At 38.7% G+C, this 19,680-nt stretch overlaps 1 protein-coding gene across 1 annotated transcript in view; it reads left to right on the forward strand.

Moving 5' to 3' along the window:
- ATP8B4 (ATPase phospholipid transporting 8B4 (putative)) overlaps nucleotides 1-19,680 on the forward strand; it is a 113,798-nt gene that overhangs the window by 81,230 nt on the left and 12,888 nt on the right. Inside the window, exons 18-23 of the mRNA XM_067556123.1 lie at nucleotides 37-201; nucleotides 2,243-2,354; nucleotides 3,566-3,671; nucleotides 10,390-10,537; nucleotides 12,738-12,921; nucleotides 15,077-15,300. Of these exons, the coding sequence (XP_067412224.1) occupies nucleotides 37-201; nucleotides 2,243-2,354; nucleotides 3,566-3,671; nucleotides 10,390-10,537; nucleotides 12,738-12,921; nucleotides 15,077-15,300 (939 nt within the window). The remainder of the gene's footprint in view (nucleotides 1-36; nucleotides 202-2,242; nucleotides 2,355-3,565; nucleotides 3,672-10,389; nucleotides 10,538-12,737; nucleotides 12,922-15,076; nucleotides 15,301-19,680) is intronic.

Genomic DNA, 19,680 nt, shown 5'->3' on the forward strand with positions numbered 1-19,680 from the left:
CATAGACTATGCTCATCTCTTATTTTTATGTGATAGGAGTTTGCTGGAGAGGGCCTTCGGACCTTAGCCCTTGCATACAAAAACTTGACCGAAGAGCACTTTAGCGAGTGGTTTAAAATACTTCAGGAGGCAAATACTTCACTGGATAGCAGGAATGAACGTCTTGCTGCAGCATATGAAGAGATTGAAAGAGACATGATGGTATGTTCTGAGAGACATAGCACAGGAAAAGTATATTTGCAGAGTGATGCTGCATTATAGATTGATACTTTATATGGTGAAAAATTCCAGAGGGGTAGCCGTGTTAGTCTGTATACAGCAAAAACAACGAGAGTCCTGTAGCACTTTAAAGAGTAACAAATTTAATTTCTGTAGGCATAAGCTTTCGTGGGCTGTAACCCACTTCGTCAGATGTAAGGAATAGAAATCAGATCGCAGGTATATATATACATATCCAAAGAAAAGGAACAACAATGGGGAAGTAGTTGAGGCCTATTCATAACCATTGATTAAGAGGTGAGAATGTGTGAACAATGACAATTACTTCTTGTAATGAGATAACCATTCCCAGTCCCTATTTAGACCCAGTTTGAAATCAGTTTGTTACTCTTTAAAGTGCTACAAGACTCTCGTTGTTTATACTTTATATGCTTTTCTGTTCCTGATGCCATGTCCTATAAGCAAGACTGCTGTAGTCTTGATATAAGCTCTATGCCAGTTGTTGTTAGGCTTTAATGTATTCGAGGCAAACTGTGAGGGGATTCTTCCCCATCTTTAACTGACTCGTTTTAAATATAAATTAACCTGATTTTATTTTAAATTTAAGAAAGCAACCATTTTCTTTCCCCTAAAACACTCATCAGCTCACATCAATGTTCCATTTCATAAATGACCATCCATGCTCAGGGCCGGATTTCCAATTAGGCACAGTAGGCACTTGCCTAGGGGCGCTGGCATTCTAGGAGTACCAAAACAGTGGCAGATTTCTGCCCAGGCCAATTGGGCCTGTGTCCAGGGATACCAGCCGTTTGGGGGCCCTGCCCAAGCGCTGCAACTCTGGCTTTGCCTCCTGCTCCTTCTTCTCTCTCCTGTGGCCCCACCCTTCTGCTCCTGCTCTTCTCCATGATGCTCCACCCCCCTGGCTAGACCAGAAGCTGGAGCCCAGGGGTGAGCGTATTCCCCCTGCCTGGGGCTGGCTGAGCCGGTCGTCCCAGCCCCTCTCTCCTCTGTTGCTCCCCCCTCATCCATGCAGAAAACATGAAGGTCAGGTCAGCTGTAAATGCTGAAGATGCTGTGCCTAGAGGCGTGTAAGATGTCAGTCTGGCCCTGTCTATGCTGCTTTGTAACCAGAAAACCAACTTTCAATATGTAATATGTAAAATTAAAATAATAGCATTTTTTAAAACTTGCTGTTGCCTTTACTCTACAAGTGATAGTAAATCTCTTCCTCTGATCACTCAGACGGCTGTTCCTCCCCCATGCCTGTTCTTTCCAATTCCTTTCTCTCTAAGGGACAAATACAATTCTCAGATATGTAACATACAACTCCCATTGTAATCAATGTGAGTTGAATACATGTATCTGTGGGCCAAATCTGGCCTGCAATCTTCTGAGCCCCAGCTGAGTTTTCCCAATTCCTTTGAAATTCTGCACCCTTTGTTGCCTTGACTGAATATAGATATTTCAGCCTCCAGTCTGAGCAGCTTATTTTAAAGGGGCAGCACATAAACTACAACTCACATTGTGTCTCACTGGGGTATTATATCCATGCCTTTAGTCTCATCCTTGCCTTTTCCCCATAAGGATGCCTTTGGCTGAGATTGATATGGAGATACAGTCATATTAAAAGAGCTGACACAGAAGCTACAACCTAGAAGATAATCATTCTACATCTGCTGCTGCCAGCCTGTTGGGCAAGAAAAGGTCTTGTGGGCCACACAAAACCAGGGGATCCCCTGTCAAGCTTGCCCTGAAATTATGTATTATGTAGTTCTTGATGCAAATTACACTGTAGGCTGCCTTTGAGACTTGGGGAAATTTCCATTGTTCTCAGTGGAAGCTGTAAGTATAGATCAAGGGTAGTATATTGTATTAAAGTTTGACTTGACTTGATGTTATCTGTGTATAGGTGTTTAAAACTATGTAGTTTATCCTGTTTGCATTTCTCAGATCTCTTAGTTGCGGGCAAAATTATTTGCAAAGTTTGTTGAAAGTCATTTACATGTTCTTCTTACTTACCAAGTTACTAGGTGCCACTGCTATAGAAGACAAGTTACAAGAAGGAGTTACAGAAACAATTGCCAGTTTATCACTAGCTAACATTAAGATCTGGGTTCTAACAGGAGACAAGCAAGGTAATTCATTAATATTGTGTCATTTTGGGGGGAAGAAAATGAAAGGGGGGACTACAGAAAACCCTAAATACAGTGCGACTTGTACAGTTCCTTTGCATGGGGTCAGGAAGCTCATTGCCTTGAACCTTATTGTTACTTAACCTTTATAAATGATTAATAAAGCACAGCTCGAAGGGGCTTGATGCACATGAAGCAGGGCACTTAGTGTAACATTGAGCTGTGCCTGGGCATACCGGGAAGAGGACAGAGGTATGACTGTTGGATCTTGTGGTGAACACCTTCCACCCTGGCAGAGGAGAACATCTCCAACAAGGATAACTGTAGCCTATAGCCTTCGGGGCAGGGTTCTCTCCACACGACCCTATCGTTTGTTTGGGCAGTGTGCAGGATCCATGTATGGAACAGTGAATACAAATAGTATCTTGTAAAACTGTCTAAAAAGTACTACCAGTTGTTTTGGTATTTATGGATTGAGATTCAGCAGCAGCACAGCATGCATAATATGTTCAATTGTTAATATCACAGCATGATTTTGGGTCCTAAATTATTTGGATACGGCACATGCCACAGGCGCACAGGAGACGTGTGTACTGGAGTGTTTTGATCTCAGTAACAAGCTCTACAAACATATAGTTAAATAGCATTTATAGTTTTTCTAATATGACCCTCTAGGGATCTAATCTCTTAGCTTTTTCTAGTGCACTCGGGTGGCTGTCTCTGGGTAACTCCCAATGGATAGGAGAGCACACCTCATCTGGGAGGCAGTGTGATCTAGCAGATAGGATACTGAACTAGGAGTTGGGATACCTGGGTTCTAATCCATGTTTTTCCATTGATCTTCTGTTTGACCTTGGACAAGTTGTTTCTCTTCTCTGTGCCTCAATTTCCCTTCTCACTCTGTGTCTGGCTGGTCTGTTTAGAAACACTTTCAGTTTCTCAGTATGTGTTTGAATAGTGCCTACAACAATAGGGCCCTGATCTCAGTTGGACTCTTAAGTACTACTGCGGTATAAATAACAACCATAAAATATAGCTTAGAGGAAGGTACATTTTTAGTAATATATTTATATCAAACCCAGTAATTATCTTAGAGAATTACTCTCATTATGATAGTGCTGTACTCTCAATATGCTCTGTTGACATTACAGAATAAATGAGTAATGATTTTAACTACAACCATCCTAAACAGAACTGACATTAATGTTTCTCAGAAACTGCCATGAACATTGGTTACTCCTGCCACATGCTCACTGATGCCATGAATGAGATTTTCTTAGTGTCTGGTCACACGGTAATGGAAGTGCGTGAAGAACTCAGGTAAATAAACATTTCAAATACATTATCTTATTTTCTTCCTTGCAGACAAAATACTCTAATTACACTTTTTCCCTATGGTGCAACAAGACTTTCCTTAAGATTCCATATGTTAAAGTTCTGTTGGTTGTGGTAAAAGTGGGGCAACTTGGTTGTGTGATGGCAACAAGTCAGCTACTTGAGGTCACTACTCCAGACTGCAAGCTAGAATACTGGTTGCCTCCCCCTCTGCATGACTGATCCGAGCCACTATATCTGCTTAGTCATGGGTTCCATAGCCCTGCCCCATTCCCGCTGCGGCATTCTATATCAATTTATGTTTATGCATGGAGAGGTTAGAACAAATGCCATTATCACGTCATCTGGAAGAGGAAGTGTCAGTAGTTTCTCTAGGTTAGGCCCTGTAACATTAATTTGGAGAATAATTACTGTTCTAAATAGTGCTGACATTGGGCATAGATCTCTACCTCTGTTTTTTTCACTTTTACGAACACATTTGTCTCCTTCTCTCACTCAGTGTGGTAGCTGGGACTTCTCAAATGATATACCTATCTGGTATTATGATTTTAACTATTGGAGATCAATGCAAATTTCTTTCCTTGGAATGGATTGTAGGATATATCCATTATTACCATTCACAGCACAGTTGGGAAATACACAGACAACAGTGTCAACATAATACGATCCTGGCCCTTTCAGTTCTTACACTTCTGCAGGAGGAGATTCTTTCCTTTTTTTTTTCTTTTTTTTTTTTAAATAGAGAAACAAGTTGCAATTGCATTTAAGTATTGGTTAGTAGCACTTGATGCGCACATGGTAGCAAACTTTGTATGCTGTTTTATCATCAATGTAACTAGAAAATGGAAAATGCATTACAGACAGCAGCATCCTTCCACCTTTTCCAGACAGCATACTGAATGCTATTTAAAGCATACTGTTTAAAGATCAGTAGGCCACATCTTTTTCTCCTTTCTACTTTTCGCCAATGAAGTTTAAAATTGTGTTCCTTCTCGGTTCTCTGCTCTTATTGTGTCTTTTTCATTTTTGTGTCTTTTTTTTTCTACTTGCAGTAGAGCCAAACATAGCAATTTCTAATTTTTTCTATAATTACCACGGACATAAAATTCTTGCCTATTTTGGGTATCAGACAAACAAGGCATCAGTTTATCTAATTTATCCCTTGGTATTTTAGCACCAGCCAAGTGGTTTGGGTATTTCAGTCCTACCCTATTCCTAAAACTAATACATCTTGAATCTGAATAATAGGAAACTACATAATACAATAGTTAAAAGTAAACAAACACTTTTGTTTTAACCTTTGTGATTTGTATATTTTGGTTAAGCATTATACATTATATATGGCCTTGATTCAATGAAAATGAGTTTTGTTAACATTGGTTCATTTTTGCATAAACTATTTATGTAGGAATTGATTTGGGTATGAATTGTTGAGCTTGGCACATGGGTAGAGGGTAGAAATCCAGTGTGAAAATCACTCATACAGCATTAGGCCAGGGTTCAAGCAAGAAACTAATGTGGGAACCAAATATGGACATGGTGAAAAGAGTAAATGATTCTTCCTTTTTTTTTTTTTTAATCTTGGAAACATGCAAGATAGGAACCGATGAGGTACAAACGTGTTTTGGTTTGCATAGGCAAAAGATATACATGGTTTGTATAGGCAAAAGAATGCCAGAGTTGAGTGATGTAGTTGCATTGTGCAATGTAAATAACTATATATCCATATTTGATTCTGCATATCAAATGGTGTAGAGCAATGGTTCTTAACACGCAGGCCACAGACTGCTTGTGGCTCAGTAGGCACACAACTGTGGTCCATGTGATATCATCAGGGCCATACAGGTAATATACATATTGTGTGGTTGTGTCCCACATAACACACAGAGAGCTGCATATGCAGCCCACGATGGTAAATAGGTTGAGAACCACTGGTGTAGAGGAACAGCTTTACTTAATAAAAGGCAGTGCTGCCTGCAGATATATGAACCCATATGAATTCCACCATGTGTCTGACATCACTGAATATAAGTAAATCCTGGCTTGTATTTTACCCTTTTTGGACTATACTACTGATAAAGAAAAGCAGAAATTGAGTCATTAGTACAGACTGGAATTAAACAGGAAACCCAACAAATACACGTATTTGTTTCTGAGAAACACATCTAAGAAGTCTGCATGCATAGTATGCTATGTCACTGAAGCTAAAAGATATGTTTTGGGATGCTATGAACGGAGAGAATTATCTACACAAACACTCTGATAGAATGAGCAGCCTGTTGCCTCCAACTTTTAACTCTTTATGTAGGTAGAGGGTATTTCCTGATTTGATGTTCTGAAACAAACTGTCTGATTCTCCCAAGCCAAAGGGACTTAAGAGTTTTAAGATTTCTACCTCCATTGAAGTTTTTAATACTGAGTTTATGATATTACAATTATTTCCGTGGCAATATATAGTGATATTTTAAACATAGTGACTTGATGTCAGTGCAGGATCCAGTAGAAGATGGTGCTTAGATCAAAGTTTATATTAAGACACATCTTCAGTAAGACAGAAGATGGGTAACAAAATAAGTTATTTTATATGTACATTTGCTGCATTCAAGTTTGTGCCAGTGTGTAAGTTTTTCTTTCCCTGTATGATTTTCCCTTTTTATTAGTGGCTTCTTTAGTATCATTTCCTCTTCTTTCAAAGCATGCATAATTATTTGTTATTTCTTTCTGGGGTCATCTTTTATTTCCTGTGTAGCACCTTGACATTACCTTTATAATGATTTTGAAATTGAATTCACTGGTTGTCTCTAGTTGTGCCATTTCCAGATCAACCACCAGGTGGCCTTCAAAGAGCAAAGAAGACACTCTTTCCCAGGGGAGTAACTGCATCACTGCTGTGGTACTCCTGGTATCCATTGCATAAGACATGTTGCTCTGGAATTAGGCATCTAGCACCATGATATCCTGCAAATACAGACTAGATTTTAAGTAAAAGCATGCTATATTTTTACTGCAGACATTGTAAATAAATAAGAAAACCCTGGACTTTGGTGAGCAGCATATTTATTTTGGTTTCTTATGCAGAAGTTGCCTCTTGTTTTGAAAACAATGTATTGGCTGAACCAATAACTGAAACTTCTTTCAAAAATTAACAAATACAGATTTATAAAACATCTGTCATATTAAACATTGTGACATGAACTATAAAGCTCAGATCAATGTTCTGATCTGAACTTCTTAAAAGTTTATTGGTGTGTTCAGACCAGTTTCTTGTAGAGTAAACTATTATTTTTCTAAATATAAAAAGACAAGTGAATATTAAAAATAAAATCAATTTAAAAATATTCAAAACGAAATAGTAAATGACAGTTTGTGGAAGGAAAAAAAGGAAAAAAGCAAAATGTCAGATTCAGATGTCTGACATATTATTGTTTATTAGCAACTGCCTATAATATCTTGATTAATAATCTGAAAATTGAAATTCATGAAAAATTCAGACATTACAATATGGAACCCAGAAGAGTTATTATTTTCAGAATTTTGGTAAATAGAAGATTTTTCGTTAATCCATATCAAAAGTCTCAACTTTAAATTCATCTTCCTCTTCACACCCCTAAAAAGATGTTTTTGGTTATAATCTAAAACTCTGATCCTGCAAAGACATCAGCATGTGTGTAATTTTATGCCTGTGAGTAGCCCCGGTTGAAGTCAATAGTAGCATTCATATGGACAAAGCTACACACGTGTTGAAATATTTGCAGGATCAAGGCCTATGAAATGTAATTGTAGGCCCTTATGTCACAGCATATTTCTTATACAGAATCATAATGTAAGGAAAAATATATATATAAAAATATATGGCAGGGTCTCAGGGCTATCTGCCACTCTGTCCCTTTTCTAGTTGTTTGTTTGTTAGGTGTGTGTGCTCTCTCCATATGCTGTCCCAGCCCTGGGTAGATAGTTGGTTCAGCAGACCTCAATAGTACTACCCAGAAAGAACAACCACTGGCATGGTTCGGTGACGAAAGACACTCAGCCTGGTCTATTGCCCTCAAGACATACTCTTCGCTCTTATAGCAGCTACAGGTACACTAACACCTCAGTGCCATGTGGCAAGGAATGGCTCAATCAGCAGAGGGAATTTCCGCTGTCTCCAAGACCGCACAAAGGGTTAAAGCAAGACACTGTAATATTTATAGACTAAGACAAACAATTTACGTACCGCCTGCGTTTTTCATGATATCTGCTTGTTACCTCCCATTGTATTATGCTCCTGGTGTCTCAGGTAAAACATCCTCTAATCTGGTGTTAGCTCAGGATTAATCCCTGGGTTAATCTTTTGGAGTGTATTCCCTCACATACCCACATACTCAGAATCTGTTGCTTTTTTGGGGTGCTTGTGTTTTGAGATCAGTGCTAGAAATGCTTTTGCCAAGATCATCTATTGGACAGTGAACTTGTAAACAGCTACTTTTATATATGGCCTAACTTTGGTTCACAGCCACTGGTTCAGGCTTTGGTTCAGCTTCTGGTTCAGTCTTACACCAGGCCCAGTGCTCCAGGCTCTCTGTCCTACACTAGTCTCTGAGCAGGTCCTCTCAGATGACATGCCTCATGCCTTTATCTCTCCTGGGGTGGAATCCCATGATTCCCACACTCTTCGACGATGCCTTGGGGTATGGTACACTGAGGATCAACTGTGCTTACCCAGCAGGTCTGACTGGGTTTGGCACCAGCTCTTCTCTTCAGGAGTTTGTGGCCAGTGGTATTGAGTGACGAAACAGCCTTCTTAAACACCAAAGTATTGTTTATTTTAACTGTAGGAACAAAGCATTTAGAGAAAAAGGATTTAAACAACAGTTTACACATGTCTATCTTCCCTAAAGCCCTAACATCCAATGATGGTGGCCTAAATGGACTTAACTTCTTCAGACATCTGAGAAGGTTCCTGTGTTACTCTGGTTTCCTTGAATAGCTCCCCAACAAGTACCTCCTCTTTGGAGAGAGACAGTCCCTTATAATCGATTTCTTTTGTTCTTGCCAGGCTCTAGCTCTTCTGGACAAAACCAGTTTGGTAGGCTAAGCAAGAGGTCAAGCCAGACTCCTCAGAGCCTATGGCTCTGCCAGTGTCCTGTAACAACCCTCAGATGTTTGCTGAGGGTGGCATTTATTGATCTATTCTTCCCTTCCTGTATGATTTTCCTTATGGTCTGCTATTAAAATAAATCAGGTTGTTCATACAAGAAATTTTGTATGCATGTACATATTGTGGGTGAGGTAATATCTTTTATTGGACCAACTTCTGTCAGCGAGGGAGACAAGCTTTTGAGCTTACACGCAGCTCTTCTTTTCCCAGACCTGAAGAAGAGCGCTGTGAAAGCTCGGAAGCTTGTCTGTCTCACCAGCGGAAGTTGGTCCAGTAAATGATATTACGTCACCCACAATATGTACATGCATACAAAATTTCCAGAAAGTGAAATTAATTAAGCTCCAGAAAAAATCTGAAATAAAGCAATTATATGACAATTTTATGAAAAGCCAAGAGGAGTTTGCAATAAATGGACCGTGGGCAAAATTTAAATCTAAGACTGTAACAACTATCAACCTACAATGAAAAGGGAGCCTAATCTGTATAGAGTCACCCCAGTGACATCAGGGAGTTGTAAAAGGATTCACTCCATGGATAGCCACAGCCCTGGGCGACCTGTCAAATCCAAACATAAACTTAGCCTAGAACTTCTTGCTGGGCCCAACCCTACCTGTAGCATAGGGGTGCCTCCTGGCCTAAAGCTTGATACTAGACTGGGACTGCCTGTTTGCCCCAGCCCTAATCTTAGTACTGAAACCTCTGCTAACCCTAACCTTAGCTAGGAGGCCTTTGCTGGCCCCAGCCCTAACAATAGCCCAGGGACCTCTGCTGATCCAAAAGCTAACCCAACCTGGGGCCCCCTACTAGCCTCCTGAACCTTAGTCCAGAACCCTCAGCCAACTCTAACCATAACCCAAGCCTAGCATGCCCTGCCAGCCCTACATTTGCCCTACATTGGCAAGTGGTGCCAATCCCAGAGGCTAATTGGAGAATGTGGCAGAGCCCAGATGTGGGTTGGTTCAACCGGTTATAGGAATATAGACTAGATTTATTAACTAAAGATCCAAATTTTCACGGCATTCCAATGTATTGGTGTATGGCTATCTCTGCTTACAACATTGGATTGCTAAATAAGATCATGTCTGTGAATAGACTTGTACTTCAAATTGTAACAGGTCTCAGTTTTCACTATTCTGAAATAGTATTTTATTTTTGTTTTAAAGAATAAAATAAATACAGTGTTGCCCAGGATTCCTGGAAAAAGAATTTCTCCTTATTCTTAAATATTTTTTGCTTTTGTAAATGTAACTACATCATTTTCTGTAGTTTAGTAGCTATCAAGATTGCTATTTAACTTTTAAGTTATTTTAAAACACTCAAAATGATTGTCTTACTTTCATACGTACTCAGCCTATTTCCTTGGATTTTAAACTATGGTATCCTCATCACAGGAAAGAATTATCCTTCTTGCCTACTGAAGTTCGCTTTTATGTAACAATAGATTAGATTAGATTTTACAATCTTTTATGTAACAATAGATTAGAACAGCAGAACTGAAATTAGCTCTAAATCATTGTCTGATTAAAATTAATAGGTGTCATGTTCTTTTTTTCTTTTAAGGAAGGCGAAAGAACATTTGTTTGGACGAAGCAATGACCTTTCCAATGATCATGTATTTTGTGAAAAAATGCAAGTCTCAAAGCAGGGCTCAGTCTTGGAAGAAACGGTCACTGGTGATTATGCATTAGTCATAAATGGACATAGCCTGGTAAGTTAGTTTTTTCAGGTTTTGTCCTTTCCTTCCCAACCCAAATAATCGTGTCTGTTTTGTGTTCTAACAATGACAGATTTCTCTCCAAACTTTAAAACTGTTTCATAAGAAAGCTAAAAACAAAGGCTGACATAATTGCAAGAAATAATTAAAAATTACGTCTTAACTTTTGGATGTACATGGAAAAGAAATCAAATTAGTAATTCTATACAGCTTTTGTTAATAACTGCCACAGTGGAGAAGGCCCCATAGTAAGAACTAGTTCACACAATTTTATCCCTTCTTAACTAGACATAGATCCTTGCTATTATTGTTTAAGTACTTGTGTGAGGGGAATATCACAAATCAATGCCAATTAATTAACGGAATGCAACTAGGCAGATGTAATGCTGTTATTTTTTCCTGATGTTTGTTGTTTGAGAGCACAACCTGACCTTAAAATAATTACTGCACCAAATTCATGTCATTAAGATACCTCCAGTGGGTTTTCTAAATATCAGCATTTTACATGGATGCCAAAACAATTTGCTTTGATTAGGAAATCTGGTTCTTGTCATAATAGCATGAACTTACATTACTTTAATGTAGTTCAGGTTCAAAATCTTGAACAGTATCAAAATGATCTTCTGACTTGCTAATTTAAGAGAGTTAAAAGCTCAGACTTCACTTTAGCTGCTCATGAAAATACATGATAATCTTACTATGTTCACATATTTTCATCTTTATTTTCTTTTTTAAAATTGTGAATAAGAATAGCTCTACCTTGAGACAGTTTCTTAATAGAAAAAAGGAGATGTAAATGGGAATATTATTAAGCTTTTCCCTAAGATCAAAAGCCATTTAACGTAGTTCTAACTATGTATGGCTCTCTCTAGTTGCATTCCAGCCATAATTATATGTTGCTTTCTATACCATGGAAGCTATGGAAAGTTGCAGATCTCTGCTCCAGGGCGGATTATTCTCTACAACAGAAAGGTCATGTAGTCTGTAGAAATTATTTCTCTTGTATACCCACATTTGTAGTTTCAGTATTATCTCAGAATTTTTTAGCAGCCTCGGTCAAGAAATTAGAATGAGACCACTAGTTCCGTTGTGAACACCTCGAGCAAACACCATCACTGGTATTAAATGGCATTCTCATTGGCAGTCTCATCAGAGAGTCAAAGGAATGGGAGGAGCAATGGATGTTTGCTGGTTTTGGCAGAGTTTAAGATTAGAATTGGGAAAGAAGATAAAGTTTCTAGTCACCCTTTTTGTTTGGAGATACCAAACTAAAAGGCAACCAGCTCATGCCTCAGCCATTTCCCCTGAGCCTTTTCAAAGTTCTGGAAAAAGCACTATCTTTTCCCCTGTCTTTGTGTATTTCTTTTCCCCCTATCACCATCATAGCTAAACTCATGACCTGAAATGTTCCTCTCTCCCATGACTTTTGAAGAGATCCCTTACCTTTTCTTATCCAGTGCTTTCAGAGGGTTTCCTCTCCCTCCCACAGTTTAATGGAAAAATTGTCACCCAGTAAATGAAATCACACAATGCCAAATATGTCAAAATGGGAACATTTATGCATTTTTCCAGTGACCCTGGTCACGTGCCACATACGGTTGAACTAGCTATATGTCAATCCAAAGGAGAGAGGCAGACCGCAGAGTCTGGCAGGACTTTATGTAATGGTAGTTGCCAGCATTTTCCTGTGTCTGAATTGTGAAGGGGCTTCATAGGTGCTGAACCACAAAGATACACTGAGTATCTGCAGCTAAACACTCACAGCAGAGCTGCTGATTCACTGGATTAGGCCCTTTTTTAATTCTCAGAAAGTCAGATGGGAAATCAAGCACTGGACTGAAATAACTGTAATGTATCCAATTTTAGGTTATTTCTACCCCCTTTTTAAATATATTGAATATGTACTTAAATCAAGAATTTTACAATAACATGTATTTTAGCTCTCGTGTGTTGGGATTATATGGGTTATGTGTGTGTATATATTTACTGTATATTAGACTGTTTTATTGTGTTTACTGGGGATGTGCGGTATCTTCTGCTAAAGGCTTCAGCTATTTAAAAAATCCTTTGAAATTATTTTATTGAAAAGTTATGTACCCTATTTATTATATGCAAAGAATTGTCATTTCCTACTTCTTCTTTTGGTTAATAGCTACAGAACCAGCACTCTGATAGGGAATACTTTGTATTGCAGGCTCATGCACTTGAGGCTAATCTGGAGAATGAATTCCTGGAAGTTTCCTGCATGTGTAAAACTGTGATTTGTTGTCGAGTGACTCCCTTACAAAAAGCGCAAGTGGTAGAGCTGGTTAAGAATCGCAGGAAGGCAATCACCTTGGCCATAGGGGATGGAGCCAATGACATTAGCATGATCAAAAGTAAGAGGAAATTGTGTCATAATGTTCAGTTAAAAGCATTAATAGAAATGCCAGTAACATGCTAAGGTTTGCCTATGAATGAACTCCTATTTATAAGCATTTGATAAATAACATATTGTTAAATCCACTTAACTGGGATACCCAAGTGGCTCACCTTTCATCCTGATTAAGAAGAATTTCTGACTAACCAGGTGGTGCCATTTCTGCTTGTACCTGAAATGGTTCTCAAATTGCTTTGTTTTGCTCACATTTAACCTGCTGGCTCTCTGAAGAAATAAAGGTAACATAGATCTATAATTTACAAAACAAACAACAACACACAGAACAACAGTTATTTTTACCCACGTTGAGCTGAAATTGAACTGCCAAATGCAGGACTTTCCAGCATCCTAGCACTAGCAGTCCTGTACTATTTCCACCCTTAAGAGAGTTAATTTTCCTCCCTGTTTCAAAGAGCCTGGAGAGAAATTGTTAAAACACTTTTGCTTTGGTAAACAAGCACTAGCAGAGGCCAAGGATTTTTGAAGTATGACAAAGCACCATCAGTCTCTGAACATTACAAAGACACGATTTCCCTATTTGAGTACCACTTACTCATACGCTGGCATCCCAATTAAGTGGAATTCTTTGGTAGTAAGTATCATTAGTCTTGGCTAGCCTGGGAAGTATCCCAACTGAATTGTGTCCTAATTAAGTGGAGAGTGCAGTACAGCCATGAAAAAAGTCTTCTATTTTACAGTGTTTGCATAGCAGAATACAATACACACGTACAGTACTGTAAATTCTTTAATTGTAGTGTCAGTTATTTGGAAGATATTTTTTATATTAAAATATGCTACTGTGCAAGCAGGTTGTACAGTAAATATATTGTCTTTATAATTAATTGATGGGCAGCCTTTAAAATAAAATAGTAAGATGCCTTACATAGCTAATAATGTACTGTGTTGGTTGCTTACAATATCTCATCTGCTTCCTGGCTGCAGCCCAATCCAGCCATTGTTCAGAACCCTACATTCCAATGGCATTTCTTCAAGCAGTTGAATGGCAGGGTTAGGCCCCACCATGTATTCAGAAAAAATATGGCCCATTAGACTGAAATTGAATGGTTTGAACTAGTCTGAGTATAGGGGTGGTGAACAGTTATTAGACTACCGCTATATTTAGGTAATTCCCTGCATTCCGGTTAGCTGTGCTCTCAGAATTTCATAGTCATGGCTCCTCAGTTTCTCATAGTGTTCTCTATCCTATTACTCCATGTATTTCTTTTCCCATCAGTTTCCTTCACCCACTACTCCCCACTCCTGAAGAAGGCAGAGCATCTCCTACACACTCTCAATCTTGAGTTGGGTTTTTAAAATTAAATTGTATTTATTTTTAAAGTTACCCCAATAGTTTCAATAACAGCAGGGCCCTCCTCCAATTCATCTATTTTGGTAAAGAATGGGCAAAATAAACTTTTTTTTTCTTCCAGAGAGAAGGGAGGAAATGTGGTTGAAAAAGGAAGAGAGAGTTGTGGGGGCTTTAAAATAATCATAATGAATGTTATTCTGTATTAAAAAGGGGGCTAACATTTTCTAAGGGAGCATAATTCAGTGTAATAATATAGTAGAACCTCAAAGTTATGAACACCTTGGGAATGGTGGTTGTTCGTAACTCTGAACAAAACATTATGGTTGTTTTTTCAAACATTTCCAAGTGAACATTGTCTTAATATAGTTTTGAAACTTCACTATGCAGAAAAAGAATGTTGCTTTTAACCATCTTAATTTAAATGAAAAAAGCACAGAAACAGTTTCCTTACCTTGTCAATTATTTTTTTAGTAATTTACGGTTAACTCAGTACTGTACTCTATGGTTGACCAGTCAGTTCGTAACTCTGGTGTTTGTAACTATGAGGGTCTACTGTAATAATGATAATACTAACTTGGTGGGAGTTCCCTGTTAATTGGTTAAAATCCTCTGCTTTATGTCTCACAGTTTCAGTAGTTCAGGATACTGTTATTACCTTGTACGGCAGGGATTACCTTAAAACTGAATCTGCTTACATCTCACTAAACAAAATGTTCACTGTGATAGTTTAGTTAATGTGTTGTTTTCAAATACTTAGTAGAGACACACTTCCCCTTTTTTTTTCTTTTCTTTTTTTTACTTACAGGCGCACACATAGGTGTTGGCATCAGTGGTGAGGAAGGAATGCAAGCAGTCTTGGCCAGTGATTACTCCTTTGCCCAGTTCAGTTACCTTAAGCGGCTCCTGCTTGTTCATGGCAGGTGGTCCTATTTCAGAATGTGCAAGTTCTTGTGTTATTTCTTCTACAAAAACGTTGCCTTCACTCTGGTGCATTTCTGGTTTGGCTTCTTCTGTGGCTTCTCAGCTCAGGTTAGTTTTTGGGAGTTAAGTATATAAATCAACAAAACAATGTTGTGTATGTTTAATGTACACACCTATTAAAAGGTGTGGTTTTTAATTTACTGGATAATTAGAAGTCAGAAAATTGAACTGAACAATCCAAATGTTTGAGTGAAAATTGTTTGGAAGTTAATTAAAATCATATTAGTCTTTTTTTTTTGTTTTTTAAATTAATCTGATTGTAATTATTATACTTAATGATTTCCTTCATTTCCTCCAAATTGTTGAGACATTTCGTGATTTCATTTGTTAGGCCATGCTGCCTTATGCTTAAAGTTAAAAAGAGAACCATATGTCCTAATACAGTAAATAGTTTCTTTAGGGCTAAATCCTGAGGCTTGATTATGTGGCTGTCAGGAGTGCTTAAATCTATAAATTCTGCAAGTCACATAAGCAGGCTCCATGCCAAGCCAACTGAACCTGACTAAGGTCTAGTAAAAGAGTAAGGTAACATAAAGGTGTCTTGCGAAGCTGCCTGGGGGCATGGGGAACTCCCTGTGTCCTTCAACAAATCCTGGTTTTTCTATTGCCTCACGTTTGACCTGCAGAAGTTACTGAAAGCCCAAGGCCTTCAGTAAATGCCAACCAGCTGCTGTCAGAGACAGCCAAGGGGACCAGGAGTAGAGTCCCTATATTAATTTGTTTGTTTATTTTAATTATATTCTGGGGCAGTTAGGGGAGGTTGTTGTGTGAGATTGAATCTCACCTTCAAATTGAAGTGGGGGACATGGGTTTTTGATCCAGTGGGCCCTGAGTATGATGTGTTCTGGCTGATCATTTCAGATTTGTTAGTTAGGAATACTGAATTAGAGAAGTGAGGCCCCTTTAAGTTTCTCCATCTTCTGTCTATCATCTGGAAGAACCAGCCCTTTCCCAAACACCCTTGTCCAGAGGTAGGGAGGCAATACATATGCATAAATTGAAAAGTATCATCTATGCTAATCAGTGTTCAGTTTTGAGCAAGGAAAAAACTGTTTTACTCCTATTTGAATTTGAGTTCATATTCACATGTTTATTGAATGCTTGTTTGTATATTTGAATGCTTACCCAATATCCTGGCGATTTTGATCTGGGTCTCTCTCTGTCAGGTAAGGGTAAAGGGTAGTAACTGCAGCTCCACTGTGAATCTGTGTTTTGGAGGACCACATTATAGTAAGATGCTGCTGAAAGCATAACAAGGGGCTCTCTCAAAATCTTTCACCTCAGCTGGTGATACATGTGACATTCTATGGGTAAATACTCTTTCTGCACTGCCATTCCCTGCAGAAGTGTACACCCTCCCCCTCAAATCCATCAATCCTTCCACTCCCATTCCTTTTGACCCAGCATGCTTCCGCCTCTCTAGTGTTTCAGGAAGCCTTTACTAGCTCTCCATACCAGGCAGTTGTGCCTCACAGCAACAGTGTTGGTGTCAAGCAGGTCATTTTATGACCTTTGGCTTATTGGATGGTTGTTCAGATGGGCAGTGGGACCTCCTCTAGTGGTCCACTGGTGGGTCAGTTAGGAAATTAGTAGGTAACCCTTTGGTTATTGAGGTGGGCAAGCCTTCTATGAGGCGAAGAGGGTGACATTGGGGAAGTAGGTCTCCCTTGTCTATTTTGAGGGATGATGTCAGGAGGAGGGTTTGGGCCTCAGGCCCCTACCTAGTACTGGCTCTTCAAACCCAATACTGGGTTTGGGAAGAAAGGTGGGCTGCAGCAGCAGCGCCCTAGTCTGAAGAAGCATGCAGTGGCAACTTTGGAAGGAGAAGCCGTTATTGAGGTCTGCTGTCATGGTTCCAGAAAAAGAGAGGATCAGGAATTGTATAAAAACACGAATAATGGTAAAAATATGTTAAAAGTCTGAGCCTTGGGAAACAACATTTGTATTTCTGGGTAAGGAGAGACGTTTCATAATTATAGCAATTAAACATAAAATTTGGTATGATTTATAGAACTACATAGTGTTGGAAAGCTTTTATTGAACATTAGAACATCAGTATTCTTCTCATGAATACTTTGCCATGTTGGCTCATCTTTATAAACTTAATAGATGCAAGAAATGATTTTCTCAACAGTATAAAATATACATTTTAATTTTGGTTTTTACATAATTTGATGTAAAGGCTTAAGGTTTCTCTGATTCAAAATAGAGGACAAATTTCCATAATTATGTTTTGAATAATAGACTTTTTTATTAACTCTGCATATTTCTCTCAACCCCCTGTGGGATGCACTAAAAATACATAATGTTGAAAAGCGGAGGGCTTTGCTTGAATGTGGATCTTAGGAAGAACTTGTGGAGGGATTTTCTTGCATGACCTCTCCAAAAATGGAAGTCTGTAGAATAAAATTCAAGTGTAAAATGGCACAAGGAAAGGAAATTAAGTGATCTGATGGCAGCGATATCTGTATGACTGGGGGCCACCAGCTGAAGTGTCAGTATACTGGAAACTGTTTCAATCTTTTATTTTCTCTTCAGAAAAACTCTAAGATTTGCACTTCTGTCCTACATTCAGGTGGTTGTCAGTTCTTGGCCTTTGGCCTCATACTTTCCAGAACACACTAGACCAAAAGTTTTTTTATCATTTGTATTATGGTTGTGCTTCTAGGCCCCAGCCAAGACCCCATAGTGTTAGGCCACTGTATAAACACACAGTAAGAGATAATTCCTGCCCTGAAAGGTTTACATTCTAAATAGGCAAAATAGACAAGGATTGGAAGGAGAAAGAGAGGCACAGAGAAGTAAACTGACTTGACTGAGGTCACACAGCAGGTCAATGGCAGATATGTCAGTAGATCCAGGTCTCCTGACTCCCAATCCAATGTCCATTTTATGGATTACATGGACTTTTGGAAGAAGCTGAGATTTAGTTCAGCATGGACTGGTCTACCTTCTTGGTAAGATAGTTTGTCAAAATTGCATTACGGTGGTGTTCCACATTCTACACTGAATCCCCATCCACTTCAAAGTCCTGGTCCTAATTTTTTCAAGTCCTTAGTGGGTTACCTACATCAGAGATCCTCTCTGTGACTTGAAACAACAGCCATGTTCACTAGGAACTCTGACTGTCCCCAAAGTGCAATGTTTGGGGACTGGTGATAGAGCGTGCTACTTTGAAGGCACGACTGCTCTCACTCAACTAGGTTTCCCTCAGTAATGAAAAGTTGCAGAATGAGCTTGAAATATTTCTCCTGGAGACAAATGAGTGAAAACAATCCCATGCAGAAAAACAAACATGAGGGATGGGGTACATCTGTATAGTAGTGATGCTTCTCTTAGTTTATATACAAGTTGCCTGTACCCTGCAGTGATGGACACCTTATGAATACTCAGATAAATAAATTAGATTGCTTTACTTTAATTTATGAATCTAAACTATTTCCTGATTTTCTACATCTCATCATAGTAGCTATTCAATTAAGAATATAGAGGACTTAGATTATACGTTAAGAACTATGTCTGACATTTTACAAAGTGGATTTTGGAATTTAAGCTTAAGCACTTGAATGTAAGTAGCTGATTTTCACAGAAGCTAAGCATCCACAAATTCCACTGACTTGCTCAAAAAACCAAGACACATATACCTTGGTGCCTACATGTGGATTTAGGAATGTAATTGTAGGCACTCAAACTGGAAAGTTTTGACCTACAAGTACATGATACAACAGATTAACAAACTACAGTAACTATTTTTGGGCACTCCCTGTGCCAGTCTACCCATTCCCCACAGAAGAGAAATAGATAGACTTATTAGGAGAAGAAAATAGATTTACTCCACTAGAGTTTTGAGTTTTCTTTTAATAAAAACATAGGGTGAAATGCTGGCCCTTTTGAATTCAGTAGCAAAATTACTGTCTGGAATGGGTGCAGGATTTCATCCACAGTCTGATTATATGAAAATCTCTATAGTATTCTCCCTCTTTTTTTCTCTCCTTCCATTCTTTGTTTCATTTGAAGAGCCAATGTAATATATCTAGAGTAGGACCTAAAAAAAAGTCAGAACATCTGTATCTTCCTTTCATGTGCTTTTAAGGTAACCTACACTACAGCTGAAAACATTTGGACAGATATAGACAGAATATACTTTTCTAGGTGCAATGTTGACTTTAAAACAGCAGTATAATTACTTAGTGATGTGTTGTATTTCTTTACTGCTTTGGGTTGCCTCACATTATTGTTGCCACTGTTGAATTTGATCACTAACTGTTGCTCTTTGATGATATGCTCTAGCCTGGTCCAGCCAAGATGACTGGTAGGTGGGCTGCATGCTGCAGATATGAATTCTGGAATATATTCCTCTCACAGTGGCTTCTGGATCTGTGAGATGTTCTTTTAGGTGATTTAGGATGCAGACTTGGTTGCACTTGT

This window comes from Emydura macquarii, unplaced genomic scaffold (genome assembly GCF_026122565.2).
Source record: "Emydura macquarii macquarii isolate MOO-44397 ecotype Brisbane River unplaced genomic scaffold, CSIRO-AGI_Emac_v2 contig_1644, whole genome shotgun sequence".
Taxonomy (NCBI): Eukaryota; Metazoa; Chordata; order Testudines; family Chelidae; genus Emydura; species Emydura macquarii.